The sequence below is a fragment of the Chrysemys picta genome, chromosome 19 (assembly GCF_011386835.1).
Source record: "Chrysemys picta bellii isolate R12L10 chromosome 19, ASM1138683v2, whole genome shotgun sequence".
Lineage (NCBI taxonomy): Eukaryota > Metazoa > Chordata > Testudines > Emydidae > Chrysemys > Chrysemys picta.
This window is the reverse complement of record NC_088809.1, coordinates 23228107-23246623: the sequence shown is the minus strand read 5'-3', so window position 1 is coordinate 23246623 and position 18517 is coordinate 23228107. Positions and strand designations below refer to the sequence as shown.

Below are 18517 nucleotides of genomic sequence, written 5' to 3'. Positions count from 1 at the left end.
CCCTGCTGCCCCCAGCCCTGCCCCAACTCTGCCCCTTCTATTAGGCCCCGCCCCTTCCCTGCCTTTCCCACCCCTTCCCTGCCCCCATTCCAACCCCTTTCCTTGAAGTCCCCACCCTAACTCCACCCCCTCCCTGCTCCCAGGGGGTGCAGGAGGGGTGCGGGATGTGGCCAGGGCTCAGGGCAGGGAGTTGGGGTGCAGGATGGATGCAGGGTGCGGCAGGGGGCTCAGGGAAGGGAGTTGGGGTGCAGGAGGGGTTTGGGGTGCGGCCTCCGGCCCAGCGCCGCTTACCTAGAGCAGCTCCGGGGCCAGGACAGGCTCCCTGCCTGCCTGCCCTGGCCCAGCGCCACTCCGGGAAGCAGCTGGAACCACATGCCTGCGGCCCCTGGGGAAGGGGGCCACAGGGCTCCGTGCACTGGCCTTGCTGCTCCTCCAGATACCTCCCCTGAAGCTCCCATTGGCCGCGGTTCCCCGTTCCCGGCCAATGGGCGCTGCGGAGGGGCGGTGCCTGGAAGGGAGGGCAACGCACAGAGCCCTCTGCCCCCACCCCCACTCCCCGCCGCCACAGGGACGTGGTGCCGGCCGCTTCAGGGAGCGGCGCAGGGCTTGCGGTGCCACGGGGGCTATAGTTTGCCCACCCCTGGCCTGGAGGGGGTGGGGAGTGGGCCACGGGGAGCTTTGCAGGCTGCAGGAACTAGCCCCACAGGCCGCATGTTTTAAGACCTCTGATATAGACCATCCCTGACTAACCTGCTCTTAAAACCTCCAATGAGAGAGATTCTACAACCTCTCTAGGCAATTTATTCCAGTGCTTAACCATCCTGACAAGATTTTTTTCCCTAATGTCCAACCTAAACCTCCCTTGTTGCAATTTAAGTCCATTGCTTCTTGTCCTGTCCTCAGAAGTTGATGAATACAAGGGAGAGGAATTATTTCACGTCAGTACCAATATGGACACAAGAACAAATGGATATAAACTGGCCGTTAGGAAGTTTAGACTTGAAATTAGATGAAGGTTTCTAACCATCAGAGGAGTGAAGTTCTGGAACAGCCTTCCAAGGGAAGCAGTGGGGGCAAAAGACCTATCTGGCTTCAAGATTAAACTAGATACGTTTATGGAGGGGACGGTTTGATGGGATAACATGATCTTAGTCAAAGGTCAATTAATTGCCATTAGTGGTAAATAAGACCAATGGTCAATGATGGGATGTTAGAAGTTACTACAGAGAACTTTTTCCTGGGTTTCTGGCTGGTGAGTCTTTCCCACATGCTCAGGGTTCAGCTGATCGCCATATTTGGGGTCGGGAAGGAATTTTCCTCCAGTGTAGATCGGCAGAGGCCCTGGAGGTTTTTTGCCTTCCTCTGCAGTATGGGGCAGGGGTCATTTGCTGGAGGATTCTCTGCATCTTGAAGTCTTTAAACCATGATTTGAGGACTTCAATAGCTGAGACATAGGTGAGAGGATTATTCCAGGAGTGAGTGGGTGAGATTTTGTGGCCTGCATTGTGCAGGAGGTCAGACTACATGATCATAATGGTCCCTTCTGACCTTAAAGTCTAGGCAGCGGTGGCTGATGGTTCTCTGTCTCCCTGATCACCGGCACTCCCAGATGACCTACTCAACCCCATCATAGTTCAAAGTGTCCCTGTGAATGGGGAGTGGGAGCTGATTACAAAGTCCCCAGTCTGTGTTGCTCCTCTCCCCATCCTAGCTCTAAACTTAAACAGCCCCAAAATGAAAACAGAACAATCCCTTTGCCTCCGAGGCAGCTTGTCCCCTCCACTTAGGGATGGAGCAGTCCTGGTACCTTATTGGTCCAGCAAACTGTCCGTAGGAATCAAGCCTTCCAAAACACCCAATGGTTTTTGTACTAGTTTCCAATCTGTCCTGGACCTTAAGCAGGCTGGGAAATGATGTCCAGAGGCCCTGGAGCCAGTGTTGCTGTAGTCCAGAGAGTCAGATCCTAAGGCGGCTCAGTTCGGTGTTACAGGAGCTACCAAACTCCACCGGGGGTTACGTTGTTGTCAATTCAAGCTTTATCATGAAAAAAGAAATTTAAATCAAATGAAGGATGTTCACAGTGTTGGACACCAGTTTTGCTAATTGATTTTAAGTTAAATGGGCTCCACTTAGAAAACAAGTTATCTGAAGTTTACTGTCTTTGTTTTTCCCTTTTAGGTGTGTGTAGCAGACCTTAGGCAAAGGTGAGTTTGTGAGTTGCTTTTCATTCCACTATGTCAAGTCCCAAACAACATATGTGAAACTTGAAAATAAAGCCAGGCCAGTCACAGGCACGAACCCTCTGTCCCCATAGCCGTGGGGGTGTTTCACTTCTTACTAAGGTGATTTAATTCCTCAGGAGGGTGGATCATTCATGCTAGGGAATGAAAATGAAAATCATTTGAGGAATTCCCTCTGCCATTTGGAGAGGTCCTAAGCCCCCTTCCCAGTTAAACATCTGATCTACATGCTAAAGGCTCTTTCTCCCTGAGGACTTGGTTTCATGATGCGGCAGTGCAGGAGTGATGGGAGTAAATGTTATGTTTAGATTTGAAGTTTCCACATCTTCAAAAGAATCAGTTGACCCTGGACTAGGAAGCGGGATGCATTTAACCTCTTCTGACCAGACACAGACTGTGCGGGTCGGCTCCAAGAAAAACAAAGGTGAGTAAAGGGAATTCTGCTTCTGCCTGTGCCTCCGAGAGAACTTCACTTATAATCTGGATTTGCTAGAGGATGAAAACAGTGTTCCTCTCCCATTCACTGGGTGCTAAAAAGAGCCTTTTCACTCCAGACTCCTGATCTTTGGTCAGAGTTCAGGGGCTCTTTCTCCCCTAGAAGCGGATGTGAAATGCTGGCCTCAGCTTGGATATCTCCACTACCAATGTGGGGATTCGCAGGGGAGTTCGGTAAAAGTCACGTTTCCTTATCAAAGAGTGTCCAGAGTGAAAAGGCAAAATGAAAGGGAGCGTGAGAAAATGGCACAAACTATTGGAGGGAAGGACCTCCAATCAGGCCCAAATTATTGACAGTGTTGGGGGTAGGCAGGAGGGACAACAGACTGACACAACATAAAAATTGCACTTTTCTACATCAGGCAGCCTGTGTGTCACTTCTTTCCAAGGCAGGACTCTGGGATGATTAGGGGTCACTTCTGGGAATATGGAGCCTCATGGTGCCGTAAAACAATTATTATGAGAAGGGTCTTGCTTTACCAGGGCCTGGACATGTTCAGTCTAGCAGAGAAAGGCAAAATAATATCCTAGAAGCTGAAGCAAGCTATATTTAAACTGTAAATAAGGTGTATATTTTTAAAAGGCAGGGTAATTAACCATTTGAACAAATTAACAAGGGTCAAGATGGATTCTCACAGTCTAAGAAACAAGATATGATCTTAAAAAATCAATAAGATTGTATCTAATTCAAACGAACTTATTCTGGAAACATGTGGCCTGTGTTATACAGAAGGTCAAACGAGATGATCACAATGATCCCTTCTGGGGTTGATATCTGTACATCACTGGATCTTAATAGCCCTCAAACTAGGCCTAGGGACGTCACGAACTTGTCAAGGTAAATGGGATTCTTGGGTTCCGTAATTCTGTGGAGAGGTGAGTTTGGCAGCAGTGATTGTTGATGGCATGTATTGAGAGAGGCTGGTCCCATCTGGCAGCAGGGAAAGGGGCTGGCAGAAGAGAGAAGATTCCTCAGAGGAGTGGAGGATGGAGTAAATAACACCAGAAATCATTTTAGCCCTAGAGAGAGAAAGTGCTGGAGAGAACACGTCTGAGAAGCAGAACAGGGCTTCAAGTCATGTTGGTGAAGAGACGCAAGCTCCCAAACATGGTATCAACAGAACATCCTGGGACATGACACCTCCCACTACTAGTCCAACGTTGGAGGAAGACGAGGGCATCCAGGTAGGGACCAATTACATAGCATAAATATTCAAACTGCTGTGCGGATGCCCACTGGCATAAAGTCAGATGGCTTGGCCCAATGCTCCGGGGTCAGTGAGCAGAAAGGCTGAGCATTGGATCAGGTCCCTTGCTGTACACTTTGTTATACACTTTGGGGAAACACTAATGTTCATGTTTTCTCTCTTACAAGTTCACAGGTTAGACTAACCCCATTGTTTTCTAAACCATCCAAAGACCCCAAACCTTATTACTGCTCTGTTTGGGACAAGTTTCAGCATTCTTATAATTCCTCTCCTGTCCATCTGAAGCTGGGTTGCTGTTACTTTGGAAATGGGAAAGGAACATTTATTATCACTTTCACAAAACACAGAAGTGGTTGGAATTCAATTGGAAACAAGTTCATCGAGCCTCTCTCCTGAGGGCTGGCTGAAGGCTCCTCCCTGTGCTTGCTAATCACAGGGACATATCCCCCCTGCTCACATGGCTTGGCTTCTAGGTTCTATTCTAGCACCTGGTGCTTTCATCCAGGGTGACTCCTCTCCATGCCTGGGACACAAGAGCTGCTGCCCCTTTGGAAAATAACTTATTCCATGATTCTGTTTACAAGGATATAACCCAGCACATGAACAACAAAATTCATTCATACAAGCTGCATCGAATGAAATGCTGCACTCAAAAAGAACAATGTGATACAGAGGACATTATTGGGAACTGCAAACAAAGGCTCTAGAGAAGGATGGGGTTAAGATGAACTTAAACATCAAGAATATAACAAATTCCCCGCTTTCCTCCATTGCCCCTTGCACACAACCCCCTGCTCCTGCTTGGCAGATGGGATGCTGAGGGACAAGTCCCGCATGAGTGCTGAAGGCATGTCAAGGTGGGCAGGCTTATATCAAAAGAAATGGATTCCCTTTTTTTCACCCCTGCCCTGGGTGAGACCGGGTCGTCTCCTGGCTCCATGGTCTGGAGTTATGTGGGGGTGTCAGCTGGCTCATAATTCAAAGTCCCCCTGCGTATGGGGAGTGGGACCTGATTACAAACTCCCCAGGCCGTCTGCTCCTCTCCCCATCCCAGCTCTAAACTTAAACAGCCCCAAAGTGAAAACAGAACAATCCCTTCGCCTCTGAGGCAGCCTGTCCCCTCCCACTGAGGGACTGAGCAGTCCTGACACCTCATTGGCTCAGAAAACTGTCTGTAGAAATCATGCCCTCCAAAACTTCCCATTGGCTTTTGTAGGAGTTTCCAGTCTGTTCTGTCCCTGTCCTGGACCCTAAGCAGGCTGGGAAATGGTGTCAGAGGCCCTGGAGCCAGTGTTGCTGTAGTCCACAGAGTAGGACCCCAGGGAGCCTCAGTTCAGTGTTACAGGAGCTACCAAACGCCAGAGGCGGTTATATGGGTGTCCATTCAAGTTTTATCATGGAAAAGGAGGTTTTAAATCAAATGAGGAACATCCACAGTGTTGGGCACCAGTTTTGCTAATTGATTTTAAGTTAAATGGGCTCGGGGCTAGTCAACACTACTCGCCCGATTCGGCAGGTAGCGATCGATCTTCTGGGGATCGATTTATCGCGTCTCATCTAGACACGATAAATCAAACCCGAAAGTGCTCCCCGTCGACTCCGGTAATCCAGCTCGGCGCGAGGAGTAAGCGGAGTCGACAGGGGAGCGCCAGACTTCGACTTTACAGGGTCCACACCGCGAGGTAAGTCGAGGGAGGTACGTCGACTTCAGCTACGTTATTCACGTAGCTGAAGTTGCGTACCTTACATCGATCCCCCCCCAGTGTAGACCAGCCCTAAAGAAAGGCTTAGCAGCAAGTTATCTGAAGTTTGCTGTCTTTGTTTTTCCCTTTTAGGTGGATGTAGCAGGCCTTAGGCAAAGGTGAGTTTGTGAGTTGCTTTTCACAGCACTATGAAGTGCTCCCTGCAACATATTGGCAATTTGAAAATAAGGCTAGGGGCCAGTCACAGGCCATCTCTCCATCCCCATAGCTCTGTGTGTGTGTGTGTGTGTGTGTGTGTGTGTGTGTGTTTCACTTCTTACTAAAGTGATTTAATTCCTCAGGAGGGTGGATCATTCATGCTAGGGAATGAAAATGAAAATCATTTTAGGAATTCCCTTTGCCATTTGGAGAGGTCCTAAACCCCCTTCCCAGTTAAACATCTGATCTACACGCTAAAGGCTCTTTCTCCCTGGGGACGTGGTTTCATGATGTGGCAGTGCAGGAGTGATGGGAGTAAATGTTATGTTTAGATTTGAAGTTTCCACGTCTCCAAAAGAATCACTTGGCTTTGGACTGAGAAGCGGGAAGCACGTATCACCTGCTGGCCAGACACGGACTGTGCGGGTCGGCTCCATGGAAAACAGAAGTGAGTGAAGGGAATCTTGCCTCTGCCTGTGCCTCCGGGAGTACTTCACTTGTAATCTGGATTTGCAAGAGGACGAAAACAATGTATCTGTGTAACTACACCTGTTATCCATTCAGTCACCGACCTCTGCCAATGCCCACAATGTTCTCCATTTGGGGGCTGGGCTTTCCCCTCCCATTCACTGGGTGCTAAAAAGAGCCTTTTCACTCCAGACTCCTGTTCCAGACCTCTGCTCTTTGGTCAGAGTTCAGGGGCTCTTTCTCCCCTAGAAGTGGATGTGAAATGCTGGCCTCAGCTTAGATATCTCCACTGCCAATAGCAGGAGAGTTCAGTAAAAGCCACCTTTCCTTACCAAAGAATGTCCAGAGTGAAAATGTAAAACTGAAAGGGAGTGTGAGAAATGGCACAAACAAATGTAGCTTCTCTCTCTGGGAAGGGCCGCCTCTCAGGCCCTAAATTATTGCCAGTGTCTGGGCTGGGCAGGAGAGACAACAAACTGATAGAACATTGCAAATGCTCTTTCCTCCAGCCAGCAGCCTGTGTGTCACCTGTGTCCGAGGTCGGACTGTGGGGTAGTTAGGGGGAATGTGGAGCCTTGTGGTGATGCTAAGAGGATAATTATGGGAAGGGCATTGCTTTACCCTGGACAAGTTCAGTCTTGTAGATAAAGCTACAACAAGATCCTAGAGGCTGATGTGAGATCTATTCAAATTGGAAAGAAGGTGTACATTTTTAACGGGGAGGTCGCTAATCACTGGAACAAATTAACACAATCAAGGTGGATTCTCACAGTGCTAAAAACAAGATTTGATGTAACCCCCCTCCAAAAATCTTCTCTAATTCAAAAGGAATTATTCTGGGGGAGGTCTCTGGCCTGTGCATCACAGGAGGTCAGACAAGATAATCACAATGGTCCCTTCTGACTTTGGAATCCATAAATCACTGGCTCTTAGTGGCAGTCAAACTAGGCCTAGGGAAGCCATAACAATGTCATGGTAAATGTGACTCGTGGGCTAAGTAATTCGGTGGAGAGGTAAGTTTGGCAGCAGTGACTGTTAATGGCATGATTGAGAGAGACTGGTCCCATCTGGCAGCTCGGAAAGGGGCTGGCAGAAGAGAGAAGATTCCTCAGAGGAGAGGAGGATGGAGTAAATAACACCAGAAATCATTTTAGCCCTAGAGAGAGAAAATGCTGGCGAGAACGCGTCTGAGAAGCAGAACAGGGCTTCAAGTCATGTTGGTGAAGAGACGCAAACTCCCAAACATGCTATCAACAGAGCGTACCGGGACATGACACCTCCTACTGCAAATCCAACGGGGGAGGAAGACGAGGGAGTCCAGGTAGGGACTAGTTATATAGTATAAATATTCAAACTGCTGTGCGGATGCCCAGTGGCCTAAAGTCAGGTGGCTTGGCCCAATGCCCTGGGGTCAGTAAGAAGGAAGGCTGGATATTGGATCAGGTCCCCTGTTGTGCACTTGCTTATACACATAGGGAGTACACTGATGTTCATGTTTTCTCTGTTACAATGTGCACAGGTTAGATCTAACCCCATTGTTGTCTAAACCAGCCAAAAGCCCCAGGCCTCATTACCGCTCTGTCTGGGACAAGTTTCAGCTTTCTTGTAATTCCCCTCCTGTCCCTTGTAAAACTGGTTTCCTGGGAACAGGAACTAAAGGCTCTAGGGAAGGAAAGTTTTAATGTAACTAAAATACTAAAACATCAACAATATAAACAAATTCCCACCTCTCTCCATTCCCCAATGCACAACCCCCAGCTCCCTCCCTGGCACCAGCCTAGGCAGATAAGATACTGAGGATAAACCCTGCAACAAAGGTTGTGGAGCTGTGAAAGTCAGCCAGGTTACACAAACAGAAAGGGTCTCTCTTATGGTGTCTTCATCCCTGTGTGGGGAAGGGTCCCTTCCTGGCTCCCTGGTGTCGGCTGCTCTGCCACTCTGATCACTGGTCTCTGCAGGACTGGTGCTCCCAGATCACACAATAAATCCCATGATAGTTCAAAATCCCCCTCTGTGTGGGGAGCAGCTGACTAGAGACTCCCCAGGCTGTGCTGCTCCTGTCCCAGCTCCAAACTCCAACAGCCTCAAAGTGAAACCAAAACAATGCCTTTGCCTCCGAGGCAGCTGTCCCCTGCCAATGGGGGATGGAGCTTCCTGGCATCTCACTGGCCCAGCAAATTGTCCGAATGAATTACTCCCTCCAAAACTCCCCATTGGCATTTGTAGGAGTTTCCTGTCTATTCTGTCCCTGGCTGGGACCTTACACAGGCTGGGATATGGGGTCCGGAGGTGGGCTAGAGCCATTGCCGCTGTGGTCCAGAGAGTAGGATCCCTAGAGGCCCAGTTCAGTGTTGCAGGAGCTAGCAAGCTTCAAAGGAGGTTACACGGACATCAATTCACGGTTTATCTCTATCAAGGAAGTTTAAACCACATGAAGAATGTCCACAGTAACGGGCACCAGTTTTACTAACTGATATCAGGTTAACTGGGCTCCACTTAGAAAACAGAGCCTGAGAAACAAGTTATCCGACGTTTGCTGTCTCTTTTTCCTTTCTAGGTGCGTGTAGAGGATCTTAAGCAAAGGTTAGTTTGTGAGTTGCCATTGACTGTGCTATGAAGTGTTCAAAAACATATTTGTAACATATTTGTAAAATATGTCCTTGCAAGACCCAGGCACTGTCCCTCTGTCCCCATAGCCCTGGTGGTGTTTAACTTCTTACTGAAGTCATTTAAATTCCCCGGAGGGGTGGATAATTCATGGGAGAGAATGAGAAGGAAAAGTCATTTGGAAAGTCTCTGCTATTTGAGGAGATCCCCCTGCCCCGCCCTCTCCCACATCGAACATTCAATCTGTATTCTGTCAGCTTTCTCTTCTGCATGGCGTTTGTTGAATCAATGTTGAAAGTGCAGGACTGATGAGAGTAACTCTTTTGTTCAGATTCGAAGGTCACGTGTCTCTGAATCGAGCAGCTGACTCCGGACTAAAAAAAGTGAGTGCTTCTCTGCTAGAGATACCATGGGGGCAGGCCATGGGGGCTGGCTCCACAAGAAACACAGGGAAGGGAAAATGTTTCCTACCTCTTCATCAGTGCATCCAGTTTAGTTATTACCTGGGTTCATTAGCACCTGATAATATTGTATCTGTAATTTTGCCTGGTGTCCTCCAGTTACCCACCTCTCCCAGTGCCCACGCTGAGATCCATTTGGGGCAGGGTAGAACTATTCCCTTTGCCTTTCGCTAGTTCCTTAAGAGTCACCTTACTCCAGACTCACCCTCTGAGGCCAGAGTTCAAGCTCCCTCTCTCTTTATGGCCCATCAGTGACTGACCCAATGGAACTGCCTGCAGCTACAGATCAGGGTGTCTTAGAGAAATGCCCTGGGAACAAGAGAGGCTCAGCAGAGAAAGTACAGGGGGAAACAAGACAAGGGATGATAGGCACCGAAGATGAGGTGGCTGTAGCTGATCACTATGAAACAAATCTTTAAGAAAGCCCCAAGCCTTGGGGGCAGCAGAGAGGACCCCCTTGCGTTTTAGACAGTCCCTTTCCTCTCCAGCAGGCACCTGTTCCCTCAGGCAGGATTATGGGATGCTGCTTGTCCCAGGAAACATTGGTTATCCAATAGCCCCGCAGTCAGGAGCCGGATTATCCCCCGTCAGGTCTCAGATCAGCATTTGGGCTGTGCCTCCGCTCAGGCCAAAATGGGCAGAGCTGGAAACTACACGTATAGACTCATGTTGTCAAACTTAGTCTTAAAAAAGCATAGAAAACAGCTACAGCCATGACCAGCGTGTACTGCTTTTACTCCTGTTAGCCCAGCAGAGATGTCACTGGGACAGGTGGTGGTGCCGAAGCCTAATCAACATAAGGGGCACGTCTTCTATTCATGTTCCATTGATCTATGGCTTATAGATGGTTAGTAAATGATGAATAGATGTTATAAGCACATCAGTGGGCGGGCAGTATTATAGATGGTTTAATTCATAGCTATAAGCGACATTTTGTCCTGTGTTGCAAATAGAGCTGTGGGGGAACTTGATTTTCCATTTTGTGGCACATTCCATAGACGAAAATAAAAAAAACTTGGAAATTTCCTCCTAAATGGAATTTTGAAAAATGTCATTTTGTTTCATTCAGAACAATCTGCTTCAATAAAAATGAAATAGTTTGTCTTTTAAAAACATATATTAAATATAATATAAAATGAAAAATAACAACAAAGCATTCTTTTTCCAAAAAGGTCAAAACAGAACAATTTGGTCTTGTTGAATTTTTCCCCCAAAATTAAATTGAATCAGAATTGACATGTTCCAGTGAAATGTTTAAATTTTGGTGCAATGTCATTTTCTCACGGAATTTTTTTCTATTGGACAATTTTTGACAGACTCTAGTTATAAGCCATGGTTACAAGAAGCCTCTCTTAGGTACTTATCTGACCTCTTCCCAGTCTTTAATATATTTATGCTCACAACTCCCCTGTGAGGCAGGGAAGTGCTATTATCCCCTTTTACAGAGGGGGAAACTGGGGTCCATGTAGACTAAATTACTTTCCCAGCTCACACAGGGAGTCAGTGGTGGGACAGGGAATTGAATGTAGGTCCCCCAATCACTGACCTATCCTTTCCCCTCTTTTTCTCTTGGTCTATATAGCAATCAATTAATCACTTACTGTGTATTAACCTTTTAAATGTAACCCAGGTACAGAGTGTGACCCAAAAGAGTTCATGACGTTGCAGTTTTCATTCCTGGGGATTATGCATACAAAGGGAAGAGTGCAATTTCCCTTTCAGGCCCCAGGGGGACTTTATGATGCTGGTGGTCAGAAAAAAACCAAGCACAAGAAATTTCTTCCATAATGAGCTGATTTCCTCTGGAGTCCATGAGAGGAGAAACACCTGGAAATCCCACCATGCTGCTCGCACTAAACCTGCCTTATAGAGACAGAGCTGTCCCGTCATCCTGGGCCACCTAGCAGCACTGCTAGTGGCCGGGCCAGCTGGACAGCTCAAGCTTTTCATTAACAGAGACCCAATTCTAATCAGTTGTTCTATTCTATTCAGATTTCTGTCAGCATATGCTTTGGTGGACTACAGTCCTCTTCGGATTCATAGAATGGAACATACAGTAACAGGACGTTCAGAGAGACACGAAAAGGTGGAAGTAACCGTACCAACTGTAAGAGGCTAATTCATTGAGAGGAACTATTATCAGCAAGGAAAAAAATACTTTTGAAGTGATAATCAAGATGGCCCATTACGGACAGTTGACACGAAGGTGTGAGGGTACTTAACTAGGATACTAAACTAGGGGAAATAGATTCAATTAGCATAATGACCGAGCCGTTCCCAGTCTCTGTTCAAACCTGAGTTAATGGTATCTAGTGTGCATATTAATTCAAGTTCCGCAGCTTCTCGTTGGAGTCTGTTTTTGAAGCTTTTCTGTTGCAAAATTGCCACCTTTAAGTCTGTTACTGAGTGATTAGAGAGGTTGAAGTGTTCTACTGGCTTTTGAATATGATGATTCCTGATGTCAGATTTGTGTCCATTTATTCTTTTGCGTAGAGACTGTCCGGTTTGGCCAATGTATATGGCAGAGGGGCATTGCTGGCACATGATGGCATATATCACGTTGGTAGATGTGCAGGTGAATGAGCCCCTGATGGTGTGGCTGATGTGGTTAGGTCCTATGATGGTGTCACTTGAATAGATATGTGGACAGAGTTGGCATTGGGCTTTGTTGCAAGGATAGATTCCTGGGTTAGTGTTTTTGTTGTATGGTGAGTATTTGCTTCAGGTTGGAAGGCTGTCTGTAAGCGAGGACTGGTCTGTCTCCCAAGATCTGTGAGAGTGAGGGATCATCTTTCAGAATAGGTTGTAGATCTTTGATGATGCGCTGGAGAGGTTTTAGTTGGGGGCTGAAGGTAACAGCTAGTGGTGTTCTGTTATTTTCTTTGTTGGGCCTGTCCTGTAGTAGGTGACTTCTGGGTACTCTTCTGGCTCTGTCAATCTGTTTTTTCACTTCAGTAGGTGGGTATTGTAATTTTAAGAATGCTTGATAGAGATCTTGTAGGTGTTTGTCTCTGTCTGAAGGATTGGAGCAAATGCGATTGTATCTTAGAGCTTCGCTGTAGACAATGGATCGTGTGGTGTGTTCTGGATGGAAGCTGGAGGCATGTAGTTAAGTATAGCGGTCAGTAGATTTCTGGTATAGGGTGGTGTTTATGTGACCATCACTTATTAGCACAGTAGTGTCTAGGAAATGGACCACTTGTGTGGTCTGGTCTAGGCTGAGGTTGATGGTGGGATGGAAATTGTTGAAATCGTGGTGGAATTCGTCAATGGTTTCTTTTCCGTAGGTCCAGATGATGAAGATGTTATCAATGTAGCGCAAGTAGAGTAGGGGTGTTAGGGGATGAGAGCTAAGGAAGCGTTGTTCTAAGTCAGCCATAAAAATGTTGGCATACTGTGGGGTCATGCGGGTACCCATAGCAGTGCCGCTGACTTGAAGGTATATATTGTCCCCAAATGTGAAATAGTTGTAGGTGAGGACAAAATCACAAAGTTCAGCCACCAGGTTAGCCGTGGCATTATCGGGGATACTATTCCTGACAGCTTGTAGTCCATCTTTGTGTGGAATGTTGGTGTAGAGGGCTTCTACGTCCATAGTGGCCAGGATGGTGTTTTCTGGAAGATCACCGATGGATTGTACAAAAACAACAAGGAGTCTGGTGGCACCTTAAAGACTAACAGATTTATTTGGGCATAAGCTTTCGTTAGTAAAAACCGAAGAAGTGAGGTTTTTACTCACGAAAGCTTATGCCCAAATAAATCTGTTAGTCTTTAAGGTGCCACCAGACTCCTTGTTGTTTTTGTAGATACAGACTAACACGGCTACCCCCTGATGGATTGTAGTTTCCTCAAGAAGTCAGTGGTGTCTCGAAGATGGCTGGGAGTGCTGGTAGCATAGGGCCTGAGAGAGAGTCCACATAGCCAGACAATTCTGCTGTTAGGGTGCCAATGCCTGAGATGATGGGGCGTCCAGGATTTCCAGGTTTATGGATCTTGGGTAGCAAATAGAATATCCCTGGTCGAGGTTCTAGGCATATGTCTGTACAGATCTGTTCCTGTGCTTTTCCAGTGAGTTTCTGGAGAAGATGGTGTAGTTTCTTTTGGTAATCCTCAGTGGGATCAGAGGAGAATGGCCTACAAGCCTACAGGCCATTATCCTCTGATCCCACATGGAGACAGAGATGGTTTTGACAATTGCTATGCCTTAGCAGGGCCAGGGATAGAGTTAGTCCTCTGGGGCAGGACATTTATTACTTTAGAGCATTTTTGTAAATTTTTTCATTGAAATAACACTTCTTGAATTCACACTAGTTCATAAATTAGACAATAACCCAGCATTGTTTACTGGATCCCATGCTGGTGTTTCCCATTTAAATTCTGGTGAATTCTGAGTGTGGGAGATCCATGGATCAGCTCTTGGAGTTCGGCAGATCCTATTGCTGAAATGACCAAACCTTTCCCCAACTCTGACGGTAAAAAAACCTCTCTCCACAGTGAATATGACTCTGGATCCAACCACAGCTCATCCTCCACCTGTCCTGTCAGTGAATCAGAAAATTGTGGTATTTGGTGACAAATGGAAGTCTGCCCAACAATCCTAGATATGTGCCTTGAAATGTAAATGTAGGCCACACTTACAGGATGAGGGACTCTGTCCTGGGAAGCAGTGTTTCCTGAAAAGATTTAAGCGTGGTGATGGATAATCAGCTAAACCTGAGCTCCCAGTAGGATGCTGTGGCCGAAAGGACTAATGTGATCCTTGGATGCATAAATGGGAATTTTGAGTAGGAGCAGAGCGGTTATTTTGCCTCTGCGTTTGGCACAGTTGCAACCACTGTTGGAATACTGTATCCACTTTTGATGTCCACAGTTCAAGAAGGATGTTGATAAATTGGGAGGTTCCAGAGAAAAGCCACAAGAATGGTTAAAGGCCTGGACAACATGCCTTGTAGTGATAGACTCAAAGACCGCAATTTACTTAGCTTAAAAGATGAAGGTTAATGGGTGACTTGATTACAGTCTGTACATCCCTAGATGGGGAATACCTATTTAATAGTGGACTCTTCAGTCTAGCAGAGAAAGGTATAACACAATCCAATGGCTGGATGTTGAAGCAAGACAAATTCAGACTAGAAATGAGGAGTATATTTTTAACAGTATGAGTAATTAACCATTGCAACAACTTACCAAGGGTCATGATGGAGTCTCCATCAATGACCATTTTGTAATTGAGATTGGATGTTTTTCTTAGGGATCTGCTCTAGGAATTATTTTGGAGAAGTTCTTTGGCTTGTGTTGTACAGGACATCAGTCTAGAAGATCAAGTGGTCCCTTCTGGCCTTAGAATCTATGAATCTGGAGAGATTTGATGTTTCTGTGTCTGTCCTAGCATCTGAGGGCTTCACCTTGGGAAAACTTGAATAGGAGGTGGAGGAGGGGAAATGGGTAAGTGGGCTGTTGGGGTTGCCGTGGACTCCAAGGAAGAAGGGAGAGATGAACATTAAACCTATGGAGAGGATCTGGGTTCTCACCTTCTTTAAGGTCCTTTGATCTCTGTGTGACCCAGGCAGATTGGAGTTTAGCTGAACTATACAAAGAAACAGGTGACATTGTATGGTGCTGAGATTATGGCTCTGGTCTACCTCACTGCCAGTTTTACTGGGAAAATTTTCCCTTTTTTTCCACCTGTGGTCTAAAGGATCCGCTATCAAGCTGTCCCCCTGCCACCGATAAATATTTCATTGTATCCACTGCATAGTCTGGACAGAAACACTCACTTCATTGATCATTCATAAAACAAGGTTGTGTTTCCAGCATGTAACCTTAACCCATTTCCAGAGGATGCTGAGTGGGTTAATTGGTTAGAGTTTGTAAAGAAGATCTACATGCAACCCGGGTTTGTTTACTGTCATCCACACACTGAACATCAGCACATCTGAGCCACCCTGACATCTGCCTTAGTCCTGTTGTTGTCACACTGCAGGGTTTATGGGGGCTGGGCGTGAAGACCCTGTCTGGCTTCATAACAGAGTTTGTTTAAAACACTGGTTATTTATTTCATTTATTGTTTTGTTATGATGAAAGTCACCACCAGGTGGTGCTGATATACATAGTCTGTCGTGTTCTGTTTCTTCGTGTGTGAGCAAATTTTCAGTCCTTGAAGAAATTCTGTATTGTTATCAGTTTTGTGATACAGTGTCTTTGTTGGGGAAATATTGCAAACATCAAAAAGGTTTCCTTTTTCTGATAATCAGTTTTGTTGCAGAATAGCATAGTGGGAGGCTGACGTTTCTGAAAGAGAAATTTTCCTGTGTGTATTGTGTGACCCTTCTGTAAAAAGGCTGGTGTTTATAATGTAAATAAACAAGTTACAATAAGAAAATAGCCAGACTCTATGTCACTGATTTCTGCTCCAATGGGAAGCCAACCTGCAAGGCCCTGGAATCTGTCAATGCCCAGTAAAGGGGCGACATTGGTGTCGGAAAGGGGACACTGGTTCAGAGGCAGGACCAACAGCATTACACTACACTAACTCCTATTTCCTTTTACTCTCCACCTTTTTTCTAATACCTGTGTCAGCTTGTTTGAGTAATACCCCGCCTACCAAAGTTTACATTAGTCTTCAGGTTCCCCTAGAGTATTTCCTGAGGGATTTCCAAGTGGAGGCATCTGGTACTAGTTTAAAATCAAATCCAGGGATCAATTCCCCTGAGGTGACAGTTTTAGCTCCTGGAACGTGCCATCCTTAGTGTACAGTGTGTTGGTATTTTGTCCTATACGTTACCTGAGAATGGAAACGCTCACACCCCCATGTACTGATCCAACCGCTGGGAGGTGGTTTACATAGAGCGCTGGGAGAGCTCTCTCCCCAGTGCTCGTGCACGACCACACTGTCCCATTAAACCGCAGCAATGCTTTAATGTTTTAAGTGTAGACTTAGCCTCAGTTAATCTGCATAGGAGAGAGAGTCTCTCTGTAAAGTCTGTCAAAGACAAAGCCCATACAACCTGGAAGTGTAAACTCTGGCAAAGTGAATATAGAAAAGAGAAAATACAAAGCTCAATACTTCCAGTGTTTGAGATAAACAAAGGCAAACCAGTAACAATTTAAGTTACCACCCCGCGATGGAAACAGGAATAGTTTGAACGTATGTGGTATTCACACAGAATAACTTCTGTAGTTAGAGACACCCAACTCAATCAAAGTCAGTGCAGAAAAAGATTCTAGCATGTATCGCATACACAGATGAAGACTGCCATGATGTTAGAAGACAGATTTCCTCTCACACACACCGTGTATTGATATCAGAGAGAGAGAGATCGGAGGTGTCTCTCTCAGGCAGACACTCACACAAACATGCATATGCAGACCAGCCTCAGGGGAGGGGTTGAGAGTGTGTCAAATAGAGCAGATAACTGACCAGTGGGGATAGATATTACTAGTCAGTTTTCAGTAGCATTTACATTTAGAGAGTAAATTTAGTATTCAAAGAGGATGTGAACTAATCATCAAATGAGAAACTCTCACACAGATGTGATGACACAAGAAATACAATTTCATAAATTAGGTATGTACAGAGCAAGACACTGATGAACTCAATGTGAGTTCTTTTAAGCAACAGCCGTAACATAAAATGCACACAAGATCTTCTTACAGTGACACGCTCTGTATGTAGGTGAAGAGACAACTAAATCAGGCACCAAAGCTACTTAGTGTCTATCCATCACATTAACTCCTATAACCCCGTCCAATTATTGTTTTTAGGAGAAAGATTTTAAATTTTGAAGGCTGCTTCAGTGCTGTCTCTTTCCTCTCTTGCTCTTAATGTTCCCAGATGCTGTTTGAAATCAGGATATTTCTGTAATATCGATGCCATTTTTATGTTTATCAATTTTGCATAGCCCCAAGGTACAAATCCTTCCTGTGCAAGTATCTGGACAAAAATCTGAATGCCAAATGATTCAGTTTTCTAGGAAAGCAGTATTTGCTCTATCCCTGACCAACTTCTGACTTCCTTCAAAGCACAGACAGTCCTCATGGAATCTGCTAGCGATAAATCCTGATTTCCTCACCTCTCTACACTTTAAATAGATTGGGATTCTCTCTCCCTTCCTTCCATTGACCAGGGACTGTCTGTGTGGTGGTGATTTCTTCTTGGTATCTCTGATCTGCAGAATCTCTGTCTTTTCCAAGGCTGCTTATAATTGGGATTTTGTACTCAAAGGTCCAAACCCAAAGTTCTTGTCCATAAAGGACTCTTGGTTAAAGAAATTCACTCTCTCTCAGGAGAATCAAACAACCGATCACTTCTTGACTGAAGAGGGTAGGCCTAGCTGGATCAGATCAAGAAGTTTCTGCATTTGAATCCTGTAGAACTCTTGGTGAGAGTCCTGACGGCTCATTTGGGCTAGGCCATCCCTTTTCTACACTGTTATTCCATTCACTTGTACGGGTGGATTTGTTTAACCCCAGAAGCTGCCCCATTCCTTCTGTCAGGTGCTGCCTCACAGTCGTCAGGTTGAAGGGGAGGTCGATGCTGGATGTAGGGTTGGGACTGGGACAAGGGTAGCCCTGGAGTGGAGATCTGGAGCCAGACCAGGGTCAGAACTGAGATCAGAGTCTGTAGACCAGCCAGAATCAGTAGCGTAGCTGGAGTCCAGGTGCACACCAGATGTCAAAGCCGTGTGGTCAGAGTCTTAAGAGTCTGGGACAGCGGGTGGGTGGGGAGACAGGAGGTGGAGGCCAGGCTGGAGAGAGTTAGTAACAGGGCTGGAGCGAGGTGGAAGAAGGGCCTGCACAAGGCTAGAACTGGGCTGTGACAGGATCATTTTATTTCATTAACATGTTAAACAACCGGGAGATATTTTGATCTAGAAAAGATAAAAAGCTTCCACCAGTACTGAGTAGCAGCTGCCCTTCGTGATTTTATAAAGGAAAAAGAGAATATTTTAAATAGTATGACTTGTCAGTAGTAGTGAAACACATAAAATAATGTAAAAAAAAAAATACAAAAATTTGAAAACTGAATTTTTCTAAAACTGTTTCACCAGCCATCCCAAATATGTGTATATGCACATGCACAAGACACACACACACACACACTTGTTTTCATTCTGAATTGGATCAAAAACATAGAA

The 18517-nt window shown here is 45.9% G+C and overlaps 1 protein-coding gene across 3 annotated transcripts; it reads left to right on the top strand.

Annotated features, from left to right (window-relative positions):
- The first annotated feature begins 2179 nt into the window (after positions 1–2179).
- LOC122173319 (uncharacterized) lies at positions 2180–15762 on the top strand. 3 transcript variants are annotated; one of them, XM_065573546.1, is made up of 9 exons: positions 2180–2204; positions 2549–2664; positions 3754–3920; positions 5779–5804; positions 6177–6292; positions 7467–7633; positions 8870–8895; positions 9251–9302; positions 11373–15762. In XM_065573546.1, exons 2-9 carry the CDS (start codon positions 2604–2606, stop codon positions 11421–11423), a joined length of 666 nt encoding a protein of 221 aa, XP_065429618.1. In that variant the 5' UTR covers positions 2180–2204; positions 2549–2603; the 3' UTR covers positions 11424–15762. The 3 variants fall into 3 exon arrangements, with proteins under 3 accessions (XP_065429618.1, XP_065429617.1, XP_065429620.1); XM_065573545.1 differs by lacking the exon at positions 2180–2204 and having other exon boundaries at positions 2223–2664; XM_065573548.1 differs by lacking the exons at positions 2180–2204; positions 8870–8895; positions 9251–9302 and having other exon boundaries at positions 2223–2664; positions 13875–15762.
- Positions 15763–18517: the final 2755 nt, after the last annotated feature.

Bases quoted from the DNA above. Each gene is read 5' to 3' on its own strand.
- LOC122173319 (XM_065573545.1), top strand. From the start codon at position 2,526: ATGGGAGTAAATGTTATGTTTAGATTTGAAGTTTCCACATCTTCAAAA. The intron at 6,293-7,466 runs GTGAGTGAAGGG...AAATCATTTTAG, and splicing joins CGGCTCCATGGAAAACAGAA to CCCTAGAGAGAGAAAATGCT. The intron at 9,303-11,372 runs GTGAGTGCTTCT...TATTCTATTCAG, and splicing joins CTGACTCCGGACTAAAAAAA to ATTTCTGTCAGCATATGCTT.